Source organism: Aulostomus chinensis, chromosome 8 (genome assembly GCF_037954235.1).
Source record: "Aulostomus chinensis isolate RoL2024-O1b breed Wild chromosome 8, RoL_Achi_v1.0, whole genome shotgun sequence".
NCBI classification, from domain to species: Eukaryota; Metazoa; Chordata; class Actinopteri; order Syngnathiformes; family Aulostomidae; genus Aulostomus; species Aulostomus chinensis.
In genome coordinates this window covers 29,903,517-29,927,773 of record NC_141327.1, presented here as the reverse complement: position 1 = coordinate 29,927,773, position 24,257 = coordinate 29,903,517, and the positions used below count along the sequence as shown (strand labels likewise).

The window sequence follows — 24,257 nt, the reverse complement described above, 5'->3', positions numbered from 1 at the left end:
CTAGAGGGCGGCAAAGTACCTGTGCTTCATCAAGTCAATCAAGAGGCGCAAACACGAAGAAGAGGAAGCTGGAGCGGTACCGTCAGCTGTTACTCCTTGTTACCTCTTGCTTAATCAAATAAAAACTAGCTAACAGGCGACCAAAAGCTGATGGGTATGAGCTAGCGGTGTCCACCGGGACAGTGACGTAGCGTCACCGGACCAGGACAAGATCCGTCCCCAGTGGCGACCCTCCCCCCGGTTTATCTGTCTGGCGGCTCCATTCTGTGTGAAGCCGGTCGGTTATCACTGCGACTTTTGCCCACCTCATCGGGCTGAGTGTCTCATGGTAGCCAGCTAGCTTACTGGCTGTGGAGCACCGAAGCTAACCGGACCACTGGACCGACAACAGCGGGATGTGCAATGGCCTCCGTCCGGGTGGCTGTCCGGGTCAGGCCCATGAACAGGCGGTAAGTTAATAAAGTAGTAGACAACATTGTAGTTTGATCTATTTCCTTTCAGGCAGCTGCAATGTTAGGAAGTTATTATGTTGTGATGCTACGCGGCTCAGGCAGGTGTAGCTTTTACTAAAAGCTGTCATGCTCACAGTGGATGTCTTGGTGGAGTCAGATTTCTGATCCAGGTGGAGTTCACCTGCTCGGCCAGAGTCATCAGCTAAATCTCAGGGCAAACCCGCCCCAAGGTGTTGTTTCTGAGATAAACCACCAGGCTGACTGCTGTACACTTTTATACGTCTTTATGTTGTCAGGTTGTCAGGCATTGTAGTTGAATGGCTGGGAAACGTTGACTTCTCTGGGTAGTGGTCATGTGTCAACATGGAAAACGTCCTCAAAGGTGTGTAAAGGTCATGGAAGATTTCAGGCAAAAAAGCCAGCGAACCCTGAACTTTAGCCCAGTGTCTCAGGTGATGTGGCCTGCTGAGGCGGTGGGGTTGAACGTTGATGATGGCGCTGTCATGACATCACTCTTCTCTGCTGACCCAAGGCCCCTGTTCGCTCTCCTACGTAACCGTCGCTGTTATAAACACACATTCGTGTGCAACTTAACAAATCAGGGGAAGGTCTTGTTCTAATGTTGTTCTAATGGCTGATTGATCAGGGTTTGAAAATGCCCTTTGATTTGATGATTCCAGGATATTAAGTGACTGGCATCTCCATGGATGACAAAATAATTCAACGCCTTCATCAGAGACTCCCTCATGAAGAGAACGACAGCCCCCGTCCACCCGACGTGGTTCTGGTTGGACAGAAAACTCTGAAATGGCTGTTTTCACTCTCACCTGCGAAAGTTGCTGTCCAACAAACTCAGACAGAGAAACTTATCTTCAAAATGGCAAAGATTTCACCTGCTAAACTCCACCATGGAGCAGACACACTCGTGAACAGGGAAGGTTTGAGCGCGTGACTTCCGTGTGGACGTGCGTCACACGTGACTCAATATTGAAGCTGATTCTTCAGTTGGATCCTAAACATTTTTGCGAAGGTCGTTTTGCTGCAAGTACAAGAGTTGGTTTCCAAACTTGGCAGTTCAGTCTCGTCCAGCGATGAAGAGCTGATAGATCGCAGGTGCAAATTGCCTTTATTCAGTTGTTTTTACAAGAAACATTTTTTTATTACCTGTGGAGATTTATGTGATAGAAAATCATGTGTATTTAACATTGGATTTTTCAATAAGGAGCACTGCAGTAAACAATCAGTAATTTTGTATTAATTCATTATAGAATTGTTTCGTTTTTATCAAACGTAAAACAGAAGGAGAAGGGAGGCACAGTGACGTCAGCAGACTGCTCATTCTGAGATCGAATCTTTGTCCCTCTAGCTCAGAGACAATGTGCCAAATGAGATTTACGTCTTTTCCTTGAATGTTTTGGAAAGAAAAGAAAAAGCTTCTTCTTCAAATCCACAATGTTTCCATTTCTTTTCAGCGTCAACAAAATGTGGACGTGATTTCAGTTCATATCGACATCTGTAGATATCCACAAACATCTGCCAAACCAAAAAAAAATCAAATATTATGCTTCCTTTAAAAAAAGACATGAAAAATGCAGCCGCTAATACCTGGATTATTGATTATTGATTATCCTCCCATCGGTTGTCCTCAAGCTGAAAGGAAGATGTTAAAGTTCCTCTCCAGTCAAACATGTCTTTAATTGTAAAATACTGAGCTGTGACGTAACATCACCTGAAAGCAGCGATTTGTGACCCGACGGCTTAAACTGATCCCGTACTTCCAGTCCGGGTCACCAGATCTCCGTATGATGGTTCAGTCCAGGACGAGTCCTCTAGCAGGAAAGACTAACAAAGACTTGATGAAGTGGACAGACCCCAGAAAGACGAGTGGTGTAAGATGGTACAAACTGACCAGCGTGACTTTCCACAAACTGTTGTTCTTTCAGGGAGAAGGACTTGATGGCCAAATGCATCATCAAGATGGAGGGAACCAAAACCGCCATCACCAACCTGAAGGTTCTGCTCTCCCCTGACATGAAGCACCTTCTCTGACATCAATGATCTGAACACATTTCAGACTCGCGTGTTTTTTTGTCTCCTCTCTGATTCACAAAGATCCCCGACGGCATCGCAGGAGATTCAATGAGGGAACGGACCAAGACCTTTACCTACGACTTCTCCTACGACTCTGCCGACTGTAAGAGCTGCAGCTTCGTCTCTCAGGAGAAGGTAAAGCAGCTTCGCGGTGGCCTCGTATCAGGCGCGTGTCCTCTGTGAGCTTCAGGGGGTCTCGTAGAGTCGCTTCAGTTGAGCAGATGTTTGTGTCAGGAGGGGGAAGGCCAGTGTCGGATTCATAAATCTAATTTGAAACTGTTAGACCATTCTAGTGGAGCTGAGCTTGAAAGGTTGAGTTGGTTCTCTGCATCTGACCCTGACCAACAAGCTCACAACCTGATGATAACCGCTGATGCAGCAGCTGATGCTCCAATCAGCCGCCGTCAGTGCAGGTCAGTCTCTACGGGGCAAAGCTCGGCGGTCCCATCATCCATCTGACGGTTTGTGCTGGGATCCTGGACAGTGACCCAGATGAGACGAAGTGCCCTCATCTGAAGAGTTCAGACTTCCTGGGAGTTCACGTCTCGGTCCGGTCAGATGGTCGGCGTTCGCGTCTCCCTCTCAGCCGTTGCTGATGATCTGTGTTTGTTCAGGACTGACATGACTTCATGAGCTCTGATCTCGCCATCACAGCACTGCCGCCCCAGCGCTGAGTCACGCTGCACCAGTTCAAGGTGAACTGGACAACAGCTGTCAGTGGGCATAGCGCCACCTACTGCCCTAGAGGCGGAAACGCCTCCTAAATTAATCCTGGTTCATGTGGTCTGGGAAGATGAGTTTTATGTATTTTCTGCTTGAACTTTATTGTCATTATTTAAAAAAAGAGACCCAGTAAAACATGGCCCGACTATCTGAGCGAGACAGCAGCTTCTGTCAAGGGGCGTGGCTCCGGTCTGACGGACACCTACGTTAAAGACGTGGATGTCAAATCGAACCCCTGCAGCGTCACACTCTTCTTCTGAAGAGATTTTGTCCTCCTTCAATTCTAGGTTTTTAAGGATTTGGGTTCTGACGTTCTGAAGGCGGCGTTCGAGGGCTACAACGCCTGCGTCTTCGCCTACGGTCAGACCGGCTCTGGGAAGTCCTACACCATGATGGGAAATCCGGTGAGACAAAGGCACTTTTTTAAAAATAAATCCAAATATCTATCTTAGTTATGTAATACTTCACATTTTACAGCCTTTGTCACGAAGGCTGCGGTGGAATCGAACATCTGCCGACCTTCTGCTGCTCCTTCGATCAGTTCTCATTTATTTAACGTCCTAAACCAGACAGTTCTAAGTTGGAACTGTACAGCAACGCAGTGTTAGTCAGAAATCATCTCCACACACCTTTAAAGCAACAAAAGTACAACAGATGAAGTACAGATAGTGAATTATTATCGATTTTTCTTCTTTCCTGTGCAAAATAGGAGAAGAAAACCATCCGCGGGAAAATACAGATGCGCGAAGTTGGAATTAATCAATGCCATAAATCCACAGTCGCTGCTGTGATTCGCTGTTATTTGTGATCATCATCACCCCCGCGTCTGTACTTTCAGTTTGGTTTTGCATCCTGACAACTCCCAGTTTCTGTTGATTGTACTAAAACTCAAGGTGTGTGTTGTCAGGGCGACGCAGGTCTGATCCCCAGGATCTGTGAAGGTTTGTTCAGCCGCATCGCAGAGGCCACTCGATGGGACGAGGCTTCTTTCCGCACGGAAGTCAGGTGAGTCGAGATTCAGTTGGTCTTCTTGTCAGGTCAGAGAGAAGGGGTCTCCATGCCACTTCACCTGGACGGTCTACACAAAGGGGTCCGTCCCAGACCAGTGGAAAACTAAACCTTAGCAGCTTTGACTGGGATCAGAGGAAATCCAGTCGTGTTTCCAGTCGAAATGATGATGCGTTCTACAAAGAGCAGCGTGGCTTGAAGACATTCCAAACATGTCTGAGGTTTCGTGTCCTTTCCTGTACTTTGTTCCTTCAGCTACTTGGAGATCTACAACGAGAGGGTGAGAGACCTGCTGAGGAGGAAATCCACTCAGACCTACAACCTGAGGGTGAGGGAGCACCCTAAAGACGGGCCGTATGTCGAAGGTGAGGCCTCAGACGCGACGGTGCTGGACTTTTATGTGATTCGACTTTGTCTCACAAGGCGAGTCACTGCAGGCAGCACAATCGCTGACTTTGAGATTTTGGTCAACTTTACTTTTCTCCGTTTGGCATGGCAGCTCCTTCATGCGAACACTGGGGTGATGGGAGGTGGAGAGGAGGAGCAGGCGTCATTGTTCATCATTTAGGTCGTTGCCGTGTTTACAGTGACCTTCGTCATTTTTTCTGTTTGAATTGATCTCACTGCAAACTTTGCCAAGACCTTCATGTTTCTGTTAGCAGCTGCAGCTGCTTGTCTGAAAGAAAAAGTTGCTGGCATCTTTGAGTCTTTAAGTACAATTTGATGGAAAACAAAAACGCACCAAGTGTTGCCATGGGCAACTGGCTCACTGTACGTGCTGCCCGCAGCCCTGATTGTTCTAATTTGGTTAAAATGGATTGCAAATCAAATTCTATTAGCCAGCGTGATCCTTCCCTCTGCAGCTGACATCATGAACATGTTCATGTGTGGACTTCCTGTCACCCCAAACCCCTCAGATCTGTCCAAACACCTGGTGCAGAACTACAGCGACGTGGAGGAGCTGATGGAGGCCGGAAACATCAACCGCACAACTGCCAGCACGGGCATGAACGACGTCAGCAGCCGCTCACACGCCATCTTCACCATCAACTTCACACAGGTCTGCAGTGATTCGTTTCTGTGGAGGCTTCGACCCTCTGAAAAAAGTCAGGACTCCCAGCAACAATTTGTGTTCGATGGAAGATGGGAAAAAATGTTGACGATAAATGCAAACAGTGACTAAATACATGAATAGGGAGACCAGGCTGGGCCAGACGAGCACGACCCCACTGGCGAACCACGGCGGGGTGGACTGAGGGCTGCTGACCCTCCCCTGTGTAAACACATTGTTAGAGAAACCAGAGGCGTTGCTAATTCACCAGGTCTCGCATGCCGCGAGGCAGGTGGGTAAAGTGCAACCTCCAGCCGACGTTTGGTGGTTGGAGCTTCTGCCAATGATCTCCTGTCGTTGTGTCCTCTTCTGCTCCCAACTCAGAAACCTACTTGTCACAAGATAACGTGATTAGTAGATAACGAGTCTGTATTTTGAACTCTCTGTCAGGCCAAGTTTGATGCTGAGATGCCCAGTGAGACGGTCAGTAAGATTCACCTGGTCGATCTGGCAGGCAGCGAGCGAGCCGACGCCACCGGAGCGACTGGTGTCCGACTGAAAGAAGGAGGCAACATCAACAAGTCGCTGGTCACCCTGGGCAACGTCATCTCCGCTCTAGGTCAGAAACACATTAACCTTGATGGTTTGAGACAGATTAGCTGGTATCAGCCGTCAGCCTCCATCAGCTTCAAGCTGAATATACGTGGCTGGCTCTTTCTGCAAGAAGTATGACTGGAGGGAAAACATCCTTCAGGACACCTTGCAGTGATTACTTGAAAGACAAAGAACAACTTTTGGTTGAAGTGTCCCCTTAGTGTGGAAAAGGTTCAGCTGATTGGATGTAGCACCTGGTCGCCTCCTGACTGAAGGTTCTTTTTTTGATTGTTAGTCAACAACTTGGAGAAAACAGTTCCAAAGCAAGTACATCGAGCTGACCAGCGGGGCCGCGAGAAAGACCTCTCATGTAGACATGTTGAGGACAACCCAAATACTGGGAGTCCAAATCCTTATAAACACTGGCAGACATACAAGCAAATGACAGAAGTATACAAAGAATTCGACCAACGCACGCTGACTGAAGGTTCTGTTTCCTGTTTCTGTCCAGCTGACCTGTCGCAGGACGGTGTGAACACCAACCTGAAGAAGAAGTCTGTATTTGTTCCCTACAGAGACTCTGTGCTCACGTGGCTGCTGAAGGACAGCCTGGGCGGCAACTCCAAGACCATCATGATCGCGAGTGAGAGGCGCCGCAGCCGTTGATTCCTCTGTCAGTGTTTCAGATGTTCAGGAAGAGATTCATTTACACTCTCATCTCTGCTACAGCGGTTTCACCTGCGGACGTGAACTATGGCGAGACACTCAGCACTCTACGCTACGCCAACCGAGCCAAGAACATCATCAACAAGCCCACCATCAATGAGGACGCCAACGTCAGGCTGATCAGGGAACTGCGGGCTGAAATCGCCAGACTGAAAGCTCTGCTGGTTCAGGGCAACCAGGTACGTTCGCTCTTCTGGATCACAGGATGTTCCTCCTGCTCCTGTTGCCAGTTACAACATCCACAGAAGTGCTGTTTGTGTCTGGTAAAATGATTGAAGCGGAGGAGGAACCTGATGTGGACGTTGACTGGTGCTGATTACGCCAGACGGGGTGATTTAATCGTGTAGCTCTTGTGGATATTCCAGATGTTACCGGACCTTCAGAACTGCTGCTCCAGGCCACAGTGATTGCGCAGTCGACTTCCATCGTTTTACGTATCTGTTACGTTCAGTGTGGAATACGTGGAGTTTATTATTGTGATTGGTACAGCTTGTGCTGATTGCTTCTATATAGTTTGTGTTCTTAACTGGGGAGGGATTTACAGCCTTGCAGCCTCCAAGATGAACGTCCCTACAAGGACTATGAAGTAGATGATTTTAATGAAAGTGGAACGTGTCATTCCATTGGTGTTGTGTGATGCCTAAAAACTCTAAATCCTCTTTTTTTTTTTAAATTACAGCTGCATCTTTCATAAATGTTAGGGTGTGGGGGGAAAGGATTTTAGGACAACAGTGTGTCATGTGACCGACAGCGGAAGGGCAAAAAATTAAAGAAATTATTTTCATTGATCACAAACTTGGCCGTTGGAAACTCTTTGGACCATCAGAACAAACACTTGTCATTTCCTGAGAATGTTGAATGACTCTTGATGCCACGATGTGCTTTGACAGTGATGCGGTTTGAGAGGAGAAACTTTCAACTGTTTGTGCGTTCATGTTCCAGATTGCCCTCCTGGATTCGCCCACGGCTCTGAGTATGGAGGAGAAACTGCACCAGAATGAAGCCAGAGTGAGTCTGATGGTTGATGGCTTGACAGGGAGAATTCTGTCTGTTGGAAGATGGTCCGCCTGCTGTCCTCCAGATTGTCCGTGGATTTTGTGTCCTGGTTGTCACTCCATCAGTCAGAAGTAGAGAAAATGGAAATGATGTGTTTCAGTCGATGTATTCCTGTCATGTATTTGTTTCTATTGAGGTGTGTTGGGTTCTGTCTGCAGGTCCTGGAGCTGACCAAAGAGTGGACCAATAAGTGGAACGAGACACAGAACATCCTCAAGGTAACAGACTTCATGTTTGTTGGTGGACACTGGATCAATCGATTGCAGCCCAGTCCCAACCACTGATGTCAGAGACTGCAGACCTCAGAAGGCCAATAGCATGTAAGCTAAACACTAGCGCTTTGAAAACGGTTCCCGATCCGAGTTTGTCCGGCAGTCGAGTTGGACTTTCTCATGGGATTCTGCTTACTCAAACTTCAGTTCTGCCTGTGGGATCCCACAAAGATCAGCTGACCCCTAGTTAGCTTGGCACAATAAATGATGGTGGGTGAGAAGTGTATCTCTGCATATCTCCGTCAAAAGACATTGTCATGTAAGAATCAGACACGTAGCCGGAACTACTTTCCTGACTGGGTGCAGTGATTTGACGCTGCACCTCCAAAGCTCCACTGGAACTTGGGTCAACAGAACCAAAGGTTTGTTGAGGACTAGAAGAGCGACTGCTGCTACTGATGATGAGGAGGAGGAGGAGGATTCCTGCTGGACACACCAGCATCCTGGACCTGAGCTAGCTGATGCTAACACTTCCCACCCACTACCAGCCATTGGGCTAAGCTAACTAGCCTGGACCTGAGCTAGCTGATGCTAACACTTCCCACCCACCACCAGCCATTGGGCTAGGCTAACTAGCCTGGACCTGAGCTAGCTGATGCTAACACTTCCTACCCACCACCAGCCATTGGGCTAAGCTAACTAGCCTGGGTGTCTGCTCCCTAATGCAACACAGAGGAGAGGGGTCTCTTCCTTATTTTGCTCTGAGGACAAACGACAAGAAGAGAACTCTTTTAAGACGTGGCACTTTGCTATCTTGAACACTGCGTTGGTAACCACTCTCCTGCTGTAAAAAATCCCATTGATTAAGAGTGAATCCAATGTGGCTGCAGGAGGAGACTCTGGCTCTGAGGAAAGAGGGGATCGGTGTGGTGTTGGACTCTGAGCTGCCCCACCTCATCGGGATAGATGACGACCTCCTCAGCACCGGCATCATCCTTTACCACCTGAAGGTCAGAATTTACTGGCACCTTAAACCTGTGATAACAGCATTTTTGTCCACTTAAGAGCAGCAGGAACAAATTCTGACAGATTGTGTTGTTGATAAGAAAGCTGATGTTTGTAGGTGGGAATCGTTCAGTACTTTAGACCATCGAAGTGTTTCAAGATGATAATGAAAGCACTCTAATAGTAATTTTCATGTCCTTTGTGTATTTAATGTGTCTCTTTCTTTGGGTGACTCATACACTTTGTTCTTCAGGAAGGTCGGACGTATGTAGGCCGAGAGGATGCGTCCACAGAGCAGGACATCAGTGAGTGTGTCATCGTTGGCCAGGAGAAGCCATCACAGAATAGACTGGAACAACTCGGAAAAACTGTATCGTGCACAGTATTGAACAGGGGAGATGCAGTTATTATGGAATGGCGACGAATATATTGGAGCACCTATGAGACTTATGCAGGCCGCCATGACGTGTTTTCACAGCTTTTGAAGCAACATGGTCCTTTCTCTCTCCTGGTTTTTGCTGGTTGGCCCTGATATTGTCTTTGAACGACCTCTGTAACGATGATGATACTTGATGATGATGATGATCTCTGTCACAGTGACACGGTCCTGACATGGGCATGTTTTTCCTCCTGCAGTCCTGCACGGTCTGGACCTGGAGAGTGAACACTGCATGTTTGAGAACCGAAACGGCACCGTGACTCTGGTGCCGCTTGGCAGAGCTCAGTGTTCTATAAATGGGATTCAGGTGATGGAGCCGTCGCAGCTCAATCAAGGTGAGCGGCGGGAATCGGACACGCGTGCAGGCTCTCATCTGTCGTGCACCTTCACAGGTCATAGAGGGAAGTAGCTTTCGATTGCAGGGTTTTTCGTGTGCAGCTGCTTCAAAGTTGGTGCCACTCCAGCTGTAAAACCAGGAAATGTGTTGCTCTTGATATTTGTCTTCCTTCATTAATGTTAAAGCAGAGTTAGCGGTTTTATTATCTGATTATCTCAGTCTCAGGCAGAAATGAATAGAACACTCTTCAGCTGGTTTACTGTGTTTCATCCAATATTTGCTGACTCATTTTCTGCCAATAAACTCGTCAGTTATTTGTCAAGGTCTTCAGAAATTGTGGAAACAGCAGAACAAACACGGCAGTCACTCTCAAAATGAGCTGATAAACGGTTTCATCCTCTGAGGGGTCGTAGATGAAGTCGTGTGTTTTCCAGTCCGTGCAGCTGCTGTCTGGTGTCTTGCAGGTGCTGTTATTCTGCTCGGCAGAACAAACATGTTTCGCTTCAACCACCCAAAGGAGGCAGCAAAGCTGAGGGAGAAACGGAAGGTCTGTCGTTTAGAGAGACTGAAGATGCGCTGGGGTCTCTCTGTTGACCTGCTGACCTTTCAGCTTTTTCTCTCATCAGAGTGGCCTGCTCTCCTCCTTCAGCCTCTCCATGACTGATCTGTCCAAGTCCTGTGAGAACCTCTCCACCGTGATGCTCTACAACCCCGGGTGAGTTTGTGACTGCACAAAAGAATCTGCTGCATGTCGTGATGGGCTCAGTCGCTGCAGTGCATCTCCTCTCCGTCCCGAAACGTCCTCCGGCCTCCATGGCTCCTCCCTCACCGGTCAGAGCTTCTGACCGGAGGAGTTCATCTGCATCTGTGCTGGACTGACGTTTATTGAAGGAGCCCACCTTCGTCCCCAGAACCAGATGAGGAGACATCTTAATCTCCTGCGTGAGATCGGCAGGCAGCTAGTTAGCTTAGCTGTAACGAATCCGGGCATTAGAGTAGGACAAGCTGTCAGAGTTCATCGAATGCTCTTCTCTCTACACTGGACTTCCCTGCATGATAGATCTACGATTGTGTTAAAAGAGTTGCAGTTGCACATCACCACTTAAATGGTCGAGAGCAACTGTGCGTCAACATCAACTGACAAGAGACTTCCTGTCGCATTCAGGGTCACCTTCCAAACTCCGAGATCGAAATCACTCTGTACTTGTAAACTTACAGATTTCTTCTCAGAAGCCCAGAACGGTCGTTTAATATGGCAAAGTTGATTTATTTTTTTTCCCTTTGTTAGAATGCGTACATCTGTCACTGCTCGGTTCTTTCACTGTGTTTTAATAATCTCATAGCAAACCTTCCAGTCTTCTGATTCAGAATAATAAAAATCAAAATGTCATCAGCAGCGTTGTGACCGCCAAAGGATCAACACGACTTTGGACTGGACACAAATGTTCCAGTCGTATTGTCAGCTTTTCACTCAAGCTCATCCAAGACTGGACTGATATGCACAAATGTTCAAGCTTCCAAAGCCTCCTGGAAGTAAATTATTGATCTCCACGTCAGATCAATAATTCCACTTATTGGAGAGATGTGAATCCGGGAATTAATCCTGAGGCAGAAGAATTCCTCTCTTCAAATCTGCTGTCATTAATTGTGTCCCCCCCTGTGCTGTTGACAGTCTCTTCACTGAGAAGGCCCCCGTCTTCCTCAGGTAGACTCAGTTGTCCACTTCCTGTCTACTGTAATTGTCCCGTTTTGACACGACAAACATGTGTTGACCCGTCCAGTCTCTCAGCCTGAACCCTCATTTTCTGTTTTGGCATCATTCAGCATGGCACCTCGCTGCTTGTCTCCATTTAACGTAGAACGCTTGCCACTGCTTTTCTTTAGTTTTCACATTGCCCTCCATCTCATCTGATGTCTGTCAGCTAAAATACAGTACGCAGCATTCATAGCTTTAACTGACCGTTTCAACATCATTTTGATGGTGACGAGTGAGAATGCACTCCGAGTGTGTCTTCCCTCACTTTGTAACACCAGCGTACTGTGCACGAAACGTCTGCTACCTTGGAGTAGCAGGAGAAGCTAGCTTGGTCATTGCTGTTTGCTTAAGGAGGCTGAGAAGAGACAAACAAGTCACTCAGTCAGTGTAGCGTTAGCCGTTAGCGACCACGTTTTAACACATACACATCTGCCGCAGGTCCAGATTAAAGGTGCACTGGAGAGAAAATGACTGAGGAGGACAGATTGCACACAACGAGGCTTAGATTTAGAACATGGACTTCATTTACTGTTAAATAACTTCACTTAAGTCATTACTATTTCACTTAAAATCATGTCACAGCAGTGTGTAACTCTGTTAATGTTAAAACTGGCTAATTAACATGAGCAGATTTGAATGCATCTGTAGCCTCCTGTATTGAACCACCTAATAACGGCTCAGCAAAAGGTGACAATGCTGCTTTACTGTGTCAGCTGCTGCTTTCAGAGCTCACCAGTTGTTGTGTTGAATGTTGATCTGTTGAGTGTTTCTGATGAGAGAATGGATGTTAACTCAGAGGATGTTGTTCTCAGGCTGGAGTTCGAGAGACAACAGCGAGAGGAGCTGGAGAAACTGGAGCTGAAGAGGTAAACAGTCCATAATGACCACACTACCAACAAACCTCCTCACATCCACGCCTGCTGTTAGGAATCGATTCAGTCTTCAGCTTCTGAGAAGTGATGACGTTGTTGTTGATGTAGGAGGCTGATCAAGGAGATGGAGGCGAAGCAGCAGAGTGAGAAGGCGGAGCTGGAGCGCCTCCAGCAGGAGGTGGAGAGTCAGCGGAAGGAATCTGAGGAGGTGCATCAACGGATCCTTCGGCAGGAGGAAAGCCTCCGTTGCCGCAGCCAGGACATTGAGAGCCGCCTGCGTGACTTCCTGGCTGAGAAGGAACGCTTTGAAGAGGAGAGACGTTCTGAGGTCCAGGGTTTGGAGCTCCTGCGGCAGAAGCAGCAACAGGAGGGTGGAGCTGAGGTAGAGCCAGACGAGGAGCAGAGGCGGCAGCAGGAGGCTGCAGAGCAGACTGAAATCTACCGTGAACTTGAGAAGCTGAAGAGAGAGCGCAAGGAGCAGAAGATGCGTCTGGAGACTGAGCGGCGGCGCCTGGAGGAGCAAGAGCGGGAACAGCTGAGTTTGGTGGGGAGGCTGGAGGAGCAGCTAAGGGAGAAACACGAGGCGGCCACCACCCTGCTGACCCGGGAGGACAACCGACGATTGGAGGAGGAGCGCCGGTCGCTTGCGGAGATCAGAGAGGCTCTTCTTTGTGCCAAAGAAGCTGTAGAGCGTCCAAATGTCAAGGGGGCCAGTGAGGAGTCCAGATCTGTCCAAAACCGCTACACAGACTTCAAGGCTGCTCAGGTGAAGGAGCTGGGCCAACTGGAGGAGGGGCTCCAGCAGCAGAAGGAGCGCCTGGAAAAGGAGGTTGCTGCCGAGCGCGCTACCCTGCTGCTCCTCACCCACAGCCTAAAAGAGCGACAACAGCAGCTGAAAGAGACGCAGGAGCGGGGCGCGCAGGACGCTTCAGCAGTCTGCCAGGAGGAGCAGCTGGTCAAGCAGGCTGAGCACAGACTGCAGTTCAAGGAGCGCCAGCTGGCCAGCCTGGCTGAGAGCCTCCTCCCGGCACTGGCCGAGGAGAAGCAGCGAGCCGTGGAGATGCTGGAACGCAGCGGTGGGGGAAGCAACGGCAACTGCGACAGTCCGCCAGAGCTGGACAACACGCTGTACCAGGTGGAGAAGGAGCTCGAAGACAAAGAGGAGAAGCTGAACCTCCACTGGCACAGCGCTCAGCAGCTTCAGCAGCTCCAGGAGACCTACGAGTTCACAGCCAACGTGGCGCGGCAGGAGGAGAAGGTGAGGCGGAAGGAGAAGGAGATCCTTGAGTCAAAGGAGAAGCAACAGAGAGAGGCGATGGAGCAGGCGGTGGCCCGACTGGAGAGGAGGCACTCGGCCCTGAGGCGCAGCGTCTCTCTGGAGCCCGACACTGAGGAGCAGAGACACAACAGCTCAGCTGCCAGGAGCCTGAGGACGGGGGCGGACCTGGACCAGCAGAGGTCAGCATGTTGTACTCAGACTCACAAAACTTGGATGAACCCTTGTAAATGACTGTTACTGGTAGTCCAGTAAAGTACTGCAGTAACACAACAGCGCTGCAAGAAATCCTGCGTTAGAATATTGGAAACCCGTTGGTAACGAACAAGATGATGGCGTGAAGTTGTCTGATCCCAGCGGTCTTCTGTGGACAGCAGTGGTCCACCTGCGCGCTGCACGATGGATACGGCGCGTAGAGCTGTCAGAGCGCTCCATCGCAACTGGGCGTCTCTCCAGCAAGGTTGCTCGAGATATCGACTCAAACTAAAAACAAACTAGTCGGTGCTGATCAAATATGAAGCAGGTCACCTGACCCAGCACTCCTTAGCCACACAGACCTTTATCCACCGCTTCTGCGCCGTCGGGTCAGTGATTGCATAACAAGACTCCAAGCTGTTGGAGTTGTTTGCTTCTACGTAAGCACTTGTTTGGCTCTGACTCACCCAAGTCCCACGCTTCCGTCATGACTCTTCAAGCTTGACGCTTGCCATCGTCTCGCGTGCTGATATTCTCTGATTAGTCTGATGTGGATCTCTGGGTGTGCAGGTGTTTGCTCCAGATGAAACTGGGATGTCTGAAGCTTGTGGGGTTCATCCTCTGAGGGCTGCAGTAGTTTCAAAGGCATCTACCCAGGAGAGCGTTCCAGTCACAACCAAACGCTGTCCTGAGAGTCAACACTGGTGTGAATGAAACTCCTGCAACTTGCTTTCTTTGCTCGACATGGAAACGTGTTGATGGGAGTTCATCACAGGACTTCTGCCAAACTCAACTTCTCTTTTTTTATATTTAAAGTTTTTATTATTTTTTTTAACAGCAGCATATCGTACATGTATAACAGTCACAGTACAGAACAATTGTTGCCATGTCTTCATCATAATAGGTCACATCAGCATTTATTCATTTTTCCTTGGACGGACGGGAGCAGTCGGGGTGGTCTTATTAGAGGCAGGAGGGAGAAAATAGACCATCGCTTAAGTCCTCGCACGGACAAAAAAGCTGTCCATTTTAACCATCTTGCAGCGTACAAATGGCTTTTCAGCCGTGGCAGGAATGTCAATCTTTCCATCTCGTGGATCGGTTCAACGATTCCGAGCCATTCATCCACAGAAGGTGGGTCATTTTGAAGCCATTTCCCAGTTGTTGCTTTTTTTAGCAGCAACAGTCAGGATTTCCAGGAGGTGTTTGCCACTGTGTGTCATCCCTCCTGGTACGTCACCCAAATAGAGAACCAAACAAGATGGTGGGTCTGTTGTCCAAGAGTGATGAGTCTTAGGACAACTCCAAAGGATGTGGAGGTGATCTGCCTCATCATCCACACGACCTCTCCAGCACCTTTGTTGGGAAGCTGCCAGATACGGTTTCATGTTAGGGGTCATGAAATATCTCACAAGATTCCTCCAACTGAGCTCACGCCAGTACTTAGAACAAGTTGTAGAAAAGGTCGTCTCGCACGTTTGCCACTGTTCAGTTGTGCTCTCTCTCAATCCTGTTGATTTCGTACCTTCAGTGTAAGCTTGAACCATGAGTTGGATTATCTTACTGGAGTGTAAAATCTCAGCAGTATGGATCTCTTTTTAGAAATAATGTTGTACCTTTAGGAACCTAGAAAAGTCTTGTCTTTCTAAATTATAATTATCTTGTATTTTTTAAAAACTTTGTAACCTTTCTCCTTCCATTAAATCTCGAGTCTAAATAGTTTGGGATGAATCCTGTGTCGAAGGCCCAAACTCAACTTCTAATCTTGCTTTGTGTCTCCAGAGTGGAGCGAGAGATCCAGAAGTTAAGGCAGCGGATCAGTGAGGGGGACGAAATCTCCAGGACTCACTCCATCAGCAATGAGGACAAGCCGGGTCACTGCAGCTCCCCCGTCAGCCACATCCAGAGCCTGAACACGCTGCTGCCGCTGTCAGACGACCGGTACCACACGTCGTTGTAGCCCGACTGCCAAAGAGAGACCAGAGGTCTGTGTGACCATGGAGCCGCGCCTTCATATCGTGTGTCTTTGGTTCTTCTTGACAGGATAAACGCGTACATCGAAGAGGAGGTCCAGCGAAGGCTGCGCAAGCTGAATCTTCTGAACAGCAGCAGCCACATGGATCTGTCTCTGTCCTGTGAATCTCTCAGGGTGAGCCTGGACACTCGTGTGTTCCTGTCCATCTCATTTATTTAACTCTCACACACACACACACACACACACACCAGGAAATGAATAACGAGTAAGTCCTTACACGTCAACTCTCGTGACTTTGCCCGTGTGTGACCATGTTTGAATTGGCTCCTACAACTGCAGCGTGAATAGCTGATATTTAGCTGTTTAATCCTGCAGGAGGAGGAGGAAGTTAGCGACTGTAGCTCTGTTAGATTAACAGACGAGGTAAGACCAGGATCCACCTGCTTGGTGTATGACAACGAGACATCCCCTGACCCGTAGTCTGCATGATTCTCCCAGTTCTGGTTCGGACCGACTGTTATGCACTATCCTGTTCAGTAGTGTTCGTGACTGGGATTTCCTCCACCTGGTTTTTCTTACCTGTCCCGATTATGTTCTGCTTGTCTCTTTTTCCCAGTCGTCCTGATGTGGTTTTTCTTTTTGAACTGAAAAACATAGAATTCTGCATGTTCTTCATCAGATAAACTTTGGTTTCTGCCTTCTGTTACCACCAACTGATGTTTAGTTTGTTCTCAGGATGATGAAAAGCCACAGAACATAAATCCACGCAGGTCTAAATATGAGGTAAGAGCTGGTTTTCTTCTTGGTTTTATGACAATTAATATACAAAAGAAGTGGAGGGTTCCTTTGAAAGGTGAAGCCAGTGTAGAAAACGATGTCCAGCTGGATAGAAGCCCGTGTTGAAATGAGCCCAGAAGTTCTGCTCCCTCAGCCTGTTGAAGTCGCCGTTATTCTTCATGTGAAAAATGGAGCAGAAAGTTGCTCCAATGCCAAATCTGAGACTTGGTGGCTCCACCCACTTCTTTTATATGTTCGTTGGATGGAAACTATTGAAGGATCAGTCTTAAAAAACTGTGATTCTGTCATGAAGTTCAAAACTGCTGCATTTGTTTGAACACGTAATGTGCCTGTTCTCACTTACGCATGGCAACACTGTAATTATCCCAACATGATTCCTCTTTTTTGAGAAATCTGAAATGATTGAAGTTTTTTTTTTCCAATGTAAATTTTTCAGGGTCAGCGAACGTAAACAGAGTTTTATACTTCAAATCAGCACCACCAGCCACGTTCACGCTGGCAGGAGAAGATAGAAATGATCAGAACGAAGCCTGGAACGTCGACTGACAATAAACCAAATTCTTCCAAATGATCAGCAGTGTTTCAGGACACACGGCCAAACGTGGGTGAACTCCTGTGTCAGGGTGTTCTACTCCTCCTAATTAGTGGCGATGTGGGCGGAGCCTGCAAACACAGGCCTTCTACTCCCTAAAGATACGATATTCATGAAACATTTGTAGATTCTTTTTTGCCCACGTTTGATCAAAAATAAGTTGCGAGTATTTTTGTACTTTTCTTACTTTAATTTGCATGATAAACCTCTTCACACACTTTAATTCTGAATCTTTAACCCTGTGCACCTGGTGATGGAGCAAGTGTAATTCACAATGGGATGGATGAAGGACCCTCGCCTCCTTTGTGATGATGTAGTCATGGCCCTCCCCCTTGTGCACACAGAGAGCCTGCGGCCACGGGCCTGGCTGTCCTCCTAGCGGCCTGGAAAACACTCAGGAAGAACCGGAGAACGGCCTCTTAAAGCCACATGGAGAAGTAAAACTGCCGTCCACAGAGGAAGTGCTTTACAGAGGCGTGACTCAGTGGCAGCAAAGAGGAGTCGATAGGGTGGCGCTTCCTGAAGATGGTTGTGACCAAGAAGAGGTTGTGTCAAACAGGAAGACCAGCAGTTGTGATGAAAATGAGAGCAATGAAGGGAGAAATGCTGCCTGCTTTGTGTCTGAAGGTAGAGACGGTCAAGAGTTTCTTTACTCAAAGGAAAAGGCCCAACGCCAGACACGTGACCCTGGCGTGGGGGCGGAGCCAGAGACGTCGGTTGGTGTTCAAATCATTCCGGAACAGAAGTCAAAAGAACCTGTTCATGATCAAATAAAACGAGAGGGAGCTGATAAAGTGGAGGCCGGGAGCAGCCATGTGTTGGGATACTTTGCTGGAAAACTGTCGGAAGCTTACAGAGATGCTGGTAAAAGGCTCCAGGACACACGGCACGTCATCCGGAACGTTGGAGTCGGTGAAATGAAAGTCTTACTGTCTCAGTACGTAACGATGGTGTCTAAAGAGCTGCCGCTGCTTCATCGACTACAGCTTCCACCAAAGCCAGAACCTTGCGTGCTTGCAGAGGATAAAATCCTTTTGAAGGTGTCCAAGGAGTGCAGCTTTAGTCTTCCTCAGAACTTGGACACGCCGCGTGGCTCAGGGTGGCCCGAAGGCTCGGTGGCCTCACTCAAACACAGGAGACCCGAGGTCTTTCATCAGAGGCTGGTGCAGCTGCCGCCTGCTTTATCTCAGCTGCAGACATTTTCCTCACAGGAGATTCTTGAGAAGTTGGAATCTCTGGCTCCTCAAATACGCAAACTCAAGCTTCAGAACATCTTCTGGCTCAACGCGGCGAACAGTAGGCAACCCCGCCCACAACCGGGGTGCTTGCTTTTGTTCGAGAAAGACTTGGTTGTTGTCTCAACCGGTGCAGATTCTGATGACACCCTCGTCATTTTTCACCATTATAATCTCCAGGAGATCAAGGAGATCCAGGTTAGCTTAGCAGGACAGCACGTGCGCCTGATGGGCTGCACAGAAGGCATCGTCCTGGTGGTGTTCACGCATAGCAAAGAGCTCACCCAGGAGCTCTGCAAGGCCTTCCTGAAGACTCTGGCTCCTGAAACGCTCTCTGAATGGACTGAGGCTCACCCGTTACTCACTGATGACCTCATGGTTCTCTCTCTGGATTGGACAGCCAGAGTTCCTGACGTCTCCCTGGACAACGGCCTTCACCTCACCTCCAGATTCAAGAGGGTCCTGGCAGACCTGCTCTACATCGTCCACGGGAACATGAGTGGACCTGACAAACCTTCCCTGGCTGATATTTGTCCTCTGCTCTACACCAGCGTTAAAGTCAAGAGCTCCACCCGTGTCCATCAGGACGCCATTGTCCAGTTGCTCCTGACAGACACACATGTGGCTCTTCTTCAGGAGGATGGTGTTTTTCACCCGGTGCCACGTGGCTCCAGTTTTGTCCCCGTCCAGCCTCAGTTCCAGGGACTTGAACTTCGTCCACGTTCAGACATCAGATGCCTGACTGTGAGGCAGAGCGACAACTGCCTGGTGGTCGATGTTGTGTTCAAGACTCACCAACCGACGGCTGGAGACAAAATGGCGGTCGGGAGAGGATCCGATGAAGGTTATCCGTGTGATAGCTGGAGGTTGTGTTTTGGTTCTCCCTCAGAAGCTGTGATGCTGGTACGTCATCTCTGTACCTGAACGCCCGCTGGGACTGGGATCCTCTCCAACTTAAATCCACTAAATTTGCTCCTGAAGCGTCAAAATGATTTCCCTCTCTAGAATGAATGATCAGCCATATCGAGCCGCACCGGAATGAGCCTGACGCCCGTGAGCAAGTTGGCGCTGGTTAACAGGTTTTTGAAAAAAGTTTGCTGAACGCCAGCTAAGGATCTCGCGTTAGTTAGCAGAAAATACATCAGTAGAAACTTGTGAATTTTGAATTTATACACCGACAAGTAACAACTTCCTGTTGGACGACAAGAATACCTCAGACCTGTGATGCTGAGTTCCTGTTTGACTGCAACGATACCTCAACAAATACTGGCGCTCTCTTACGTCAGGTTCAGAGGTCAGATGTTATCCGCCAAAGTATCACGGCAACATCTCAAAGTTTTAAAAATTTTTGTACATGTTTTATGAAACGTTTCCCTGTTTTTGTTGATTTTACTGTGAACTGGAGTCTGCAGATGAGGCGCTGCGTCGACCTCTAGTGGCCGCTGGTGGTTTCTGTGTGTTACAGGAATTTAAGGCTGAAGGAACACTAAGATCTTGAATGACTTCCTAACCTTTGTCTGTTTTCGTCACGTTCATGTTTCCTGTGTGTGTGAATGTGTCGCCTCACGCAGAGATCATTTTGCTGTTTGTGAGTTTGTAAGAGAAACAATTGTGTTGCTCCACATTTTCAAGAAAGTAGGAATAAAAGTCACAGTCTTGAGGTGAAACGTGAACACTGCTGAACACGGATGTGAATAAAGATACAAGTTTGTGTTCATGCTGCTGTCGCACTTTTCTCTGTCAATCAGATCTCATCATGAGCAGAAGTTAATTCACCACAGTTCTGATGTTTTGAGTCAACGTTCTCCTCTCCACCTCTTCCTCCGCTGACTTCCTTTCTAGCACTTGGTGTCTCGTTCTCTTGGGATGAGTTCTGATGGCCCACAGGAACCCGTCAAAATTAGCATTCCTCGCTACGTTCTCCGTGGGCAGGGGAAGGATGAGCACTTTGAGTTTGAGGTGAAGGTGAGTTTCCAGAGCTCCCCGGTTTGTTCAAACTACGTTTGTTGAGGTCAATAACTTCAGTGTCGGAACTGAGCTGGACTGCTGAGTCAGGCTCCAGTCATCAGAATCTTTCAGGTTGGCGTGTTGGCCTGAGTTGCGGGGAAACTCTGTTCTGCTAATTCCTCTCATGCTCTCAGCTTTGGTGTTTTTTGTGCGGATGGCGTGCAATGCTGCTTAGATTCATGGTCTGTGTTTCAAACTTCTGTCTCGTGCACCAGATCACGGCGATGGATGAATCCTGGACGGTGTTCAGACGTTACAGCCGCTTTCGGGAGATGCACAAGAGCCTCAAACTGAAATATCCAGAGGTGAGGGAGACATCTTGAGATCTCGTTAACAAAGCGCCCATCCTGCGGACGGTGAGCGCAGGTGGAGCTCCTGTAACTGATGACGTTTGAGACCTTTCAACTTCCCCCTCAGCTGGCAGCTCTCGAGTTTCCGCCGAAGAAGCTGTTTGGAAACCGAGACGAGCGGATGGTTTCTGAGCGCCGGACTCACTTGGAGGCAGGAAATTAAGTCGCATGATAAAAGCATAGAAGCATCAACCTGTGACGTAAACGCCTGGACAGGAAGTGACCTCCGTGTGCTTGTGTGTTGCAGCGTTATCTGAGGAACTTGTTCCGAGTGATGCTCTCGTCCTCCAGCTCTCCACTCAGGAGCGACACGGACGACGTTCTCCATCTGTCCAAACACGCCATCTGTGAGTTCTCGCCGTTCTTTAAGAAGGGCGTGTTCGAGTACAGCAGCCACGGCACCGGGTGACTCTCCGTTCTGCTGCGAATATCTTTTTGATACCAAAAGAAAAAGGTGCTGGTGGCCTTTTCCTCGGGCCTGATTCCCGGAGGATCACCTGAGTCCAACAGAAGAGGAAGAACCTGCAGGTCAGTTTCCTCCCCCACCTGGCGTCCTCGTGCTGCTGGATGCAAGGTGGAGTTCCGCGCTACACCTCCCTCCATAAATGGTGATAGGAAATATGTACATGATGCTATGATATGTATGGCATTTCCTACATCTGGTGACCTAAAACATTTCCAGGGTCGTGGGTTCAATTCCCTCTGCTGCTCGCTGGATTTCCTAAGAAACTTCTGTTACTTTCACATTTGTGAAACTAAATCCAACTTGTTTCTGTTACAAGTTTGACGACATCGGCGCAGCAGCGGGAGGAAATGCCTGCATTTCTTGGTTTCAATACACCAGGAAGTGGCCGGTGCAGCCCTTCACCGTCCAACCACGGGATACGGCAACAAAATGCATGAATAATGAATGTGATTAAACATGTGGTCAATGTTAAAAAGTTTAGCTCCCTTCATCCTGAAGATCCACCAGGTTTGGAAAAAAAGCTTCAAAAAGTATCACTTGTGTCTTAAACGTGAAGACGTGCTGTTTTTCTTTCTTTGTTTCATTCAATTTTACCTGTTGAACTTTGGACAGTTGCGCCGACAGAGCAAGACACTGGGCATCTGGGCACAGGGGATCCAGCAGAACAGCCAGTCAGCTGAGTCCCTCTGGTACAATGAGGCCACAGCGCCCTCTGCTGGTGCCATGGCTTACTAACGCTTCCTGTTCAGTGATCACATCTGTGCTTATGATGCTGCACTAACGTGAAAAATATGAGAAAGTTCCAAATTGAGATCATGAGATGATGGAATAAGAGGTCGTATTTTGTTCTACAAGATCTTTCCCAGGTTCTCAAAGGGATGGCGACTAAAAAAATCCCTTTCACAAGAGAACACGCTACATTTTTAGTTGAACATTTGCTATTTTTCCAAACCAACTTGCCCCCTGGATCTCGGCCTGACCACCTGTTCTGCCACCGCCGCTGTCTGGTTGTGATCTGGTGTTGAGTGAACTGAAGCATTCACCGACTGATCAAAACCAAAGCTGCATGGACTGGAGACACCGGTGTCACCTGGACCTCAGCAGCCTTGTTGCTTCAGCCGGGAGCCGTACGGATGTATTTAGCACGTACTTGTACATACTTTCTACACATGGTTCTTGTATGTGATGCTCACTGCTGACACCGACTCTCAGTAAAGCGGTTGGACGAGGACATCCAGGCTGTGTGCGCTTTTTCTCTCCACTCCATCTTGGTGTCTCTGGGATGTCGAGTCCAGGAGTCCAGAACCGGACACAAACGGATGCAGAGGCAGCGCGTCGTTCTGGGCTCAGGAGGTCATGGAGGGCACAGGTCTGATCATGTGACTGTTGAAGATCTTCACTGCTGCTCTGATGATAGATGTTACACCTATAACGTGTGTGTGTGTGTGTGTGTGTGTGTTCACATTTAAACAGAGAAATGGGGGGGGGGTCACAGTAAATATGAAGTTTAGAAAGTGGAAGCACACATTCTCAAGCTAGGACCAACATTAATAAAACTCGCATCGTTCCAGACTGCTTTTCTCACCCCCCCCCCCCCCCCCCCTTAGTTTCAAAGCAGCCTCCCACCTCCATCAGAACCTCTTCTGGAGGGTGACCTCCCTCAGCGTCTCAGTGCTGAATTTTAAAATCTCATCCTGGGAGAAAACAAGAGGATTCTGTGGCTTTCTGATCATAATTGGAAGGACGACCAACAGCCCAGTGTAAGAGGTCAAAGGTCACTGTCCTGTAACCTCACTGTTACAGCTGACTGCATGTAGAATATCTTAACGATGCCACTACAGTGTTGCTGAGGACCGTGTTCAAGCCCCCTGGTAGCCATGTGCACTTTTTCCCTGACATGGCAGCGTCACCGCGTGTTCCAGGCGCAGGTCCACGTCCTTACTTTCTTCTTCTGTCTCTTTTTGGAGTCATTTAACAAACTTAAATCGTGAGGATTGTTGAAGACAGGAAGACTTATTTAACGTGACATCATCGGACGGCACCATCGCCGCCGTCTGGGTTTCTGACCGCAGTCTGGACGTTGCTGTGAGCTCTTGATTCTTTCACCTTTGTTGTAACACATTCTGACCTCCTGTGGTTCAACATGCGGTTTGTTCGTAGATTTAAAGCTTTAATAGGAGATTTGTTATATAATACAATAGTTTGAATCATTCTTTGAAACATTATAAAGACAAAGATTCCACCATGTTGGTCTGCTTCGGTGTTCAGTTCCTGATTGCCTCAGTGTTCTGATGATTGACACATCAGCTCATGCGTCCTTTGTGTTGCTCCAAGGGGTGTTTCAGTAAACACGCAGAACTCTCATTATTGTTGTTATTAATATGTCATCGTGAGAACATCCAGGTCATGTGGCCCAGGGGTTCATGACATTCTTTGCTCCTCTGTAGTTGCAGCTGTCCCTTGGCCAGAAGGGGGCAGGCTAACACACCTAATGATACCTCCCATCTCCAGCACGTGACCTGGAGTCTGATCAGCTGTTCTCCTCCACCTCCTCCTGGGTCAAGGGTCACGTCCTCGGCTCAGGGCTTCAGAGGCAGAGTGTCACCTTTGATTGACGGACGTAACTGGACTGGAGGGCGTTGAGATGGTCTGGTCTGGTTCCCCCTTCCTGAGGGAACTGCACTGTTGCATTTGTCAACGGAACCGAACTGAACTGCATGATGTTGTGTTTCTTTAGTCAAGAACCGAACAGAGCACCAGAACATGGTCCAGTGTGAGGCGGGGGGTCTGGGAGGATGTGGGTGGCTGGGAGTTACTGACCTCGTTGCTCTTGTGTGTCGTCAGTGTCGCTTGTTGCCGCTGCTCTTTGCTTTGTGTTTAGCGTTTGCCTCATTTTGCAGAAATACCATTAATCTGGAACGTTCCAGCCATTGTGGTGTCTGACCAGCGTAGAACAAACAAACATAATTCTGGCTCGCTACTATTTTTATGCACAACATGGAAGCTCCAGGGTTTAAGGCCCTAAAGGAACTGGAAGCAGA

General features: G+C 48.4%; 1 protein-coding gene across 7 annotated transcripts; it reads left to right on the top strand.

The window, feature by feature from the left end:
• The first annotated feature begins 52 nt into the window (after window positions 1-52).
• Window positions 53-23,742, top strand: kif16ba (kinesin family member 16Ba). Of its 7 annotated transcripts, XR_015117666.1 has the most exons (29): window positions 53-449; window positions 2,396-2,465; window positions 2,565-2,678; window positions 3,554-3,670; window positions 4,174-4,271; window positions 4,530-4,639; window positions 5,192-5,334; window positions 5,776-5,944; window positions 6,431-6,562; window positions 6,649-6,824; window positions 7,588-7,653; window positions 7,860-7,919; window positions 8,804-8,923; window positions 9,172-9,223; window positions 9,555-9,692; window positions 10,159-10,241; window positions 10,321-10,409; window positions 11,367-11,399; window positions 12,263-12,316; window positions 12,431-13,780; window positions 15,576-15,734; window positions 15,837-15,942; window positions 16,144-16,191; window positions 16,504-16,551; window positions 20,236-20,358; window positions 20,616-20,705; window positions 20,818-20,901; window positions 20,998-21,278; window positions 21,829-23,742. XR_015117666.1 is itself a non-coding variant. In XM_086212350.1 (28 exons), exons 1-28 carry the CDS (start codon window positions 403-405, stop codon window positions 21,157-21,159), a joined length of 4,041 nt encoding a protein of 1,346 aa, XP_086068476.1. In that variant the 5' UTR covers window positions 53-402; the 3' UTR covers window positions 21,160-23,741. The 7 variants fall into 7 exon arrangements, 6 of the variants coding, with proteins under 6 accessions (XP_086068476.1, XP_086068477.1, XP_086068479.1 ...); XM_086212350.1 differs by having other exon boundaries at window positions 20,998-23,741; XM_086212351.1 differs by lacking the exon at window positions 16,144-16,191 and having other exon boundaries at window positions 20,998-23,741.
• Window positions 23,743-24,257: the final 515 nt, after the last annotated feature.

Excerpts from the sequence above, each read along its gene's own strand:
- kif16ba (XM_086212347.1), top strand. The coding sequence starts at position 403 with ATGGCCTCCGTCCGGGTGGCTGTCCGGGTCAGGCCCATGAACAGGCG. Across the intron at positions 2,466-2,564 it reads CCGCCATCACCAACCTGAAG|ATCCCCGACGGCATCGCAGG; the intron begins GTTCTGCTCTCC and ends TGATTCACAAAG. Across the intron at positions 11,400-12,262 it reads AAGGCCCCCGTCTTCCTCAG|GCTGGAGTTCGAGAGACAAC; the intron begins GTAGACTCAGTT and ends TGTTGTTCTCAG.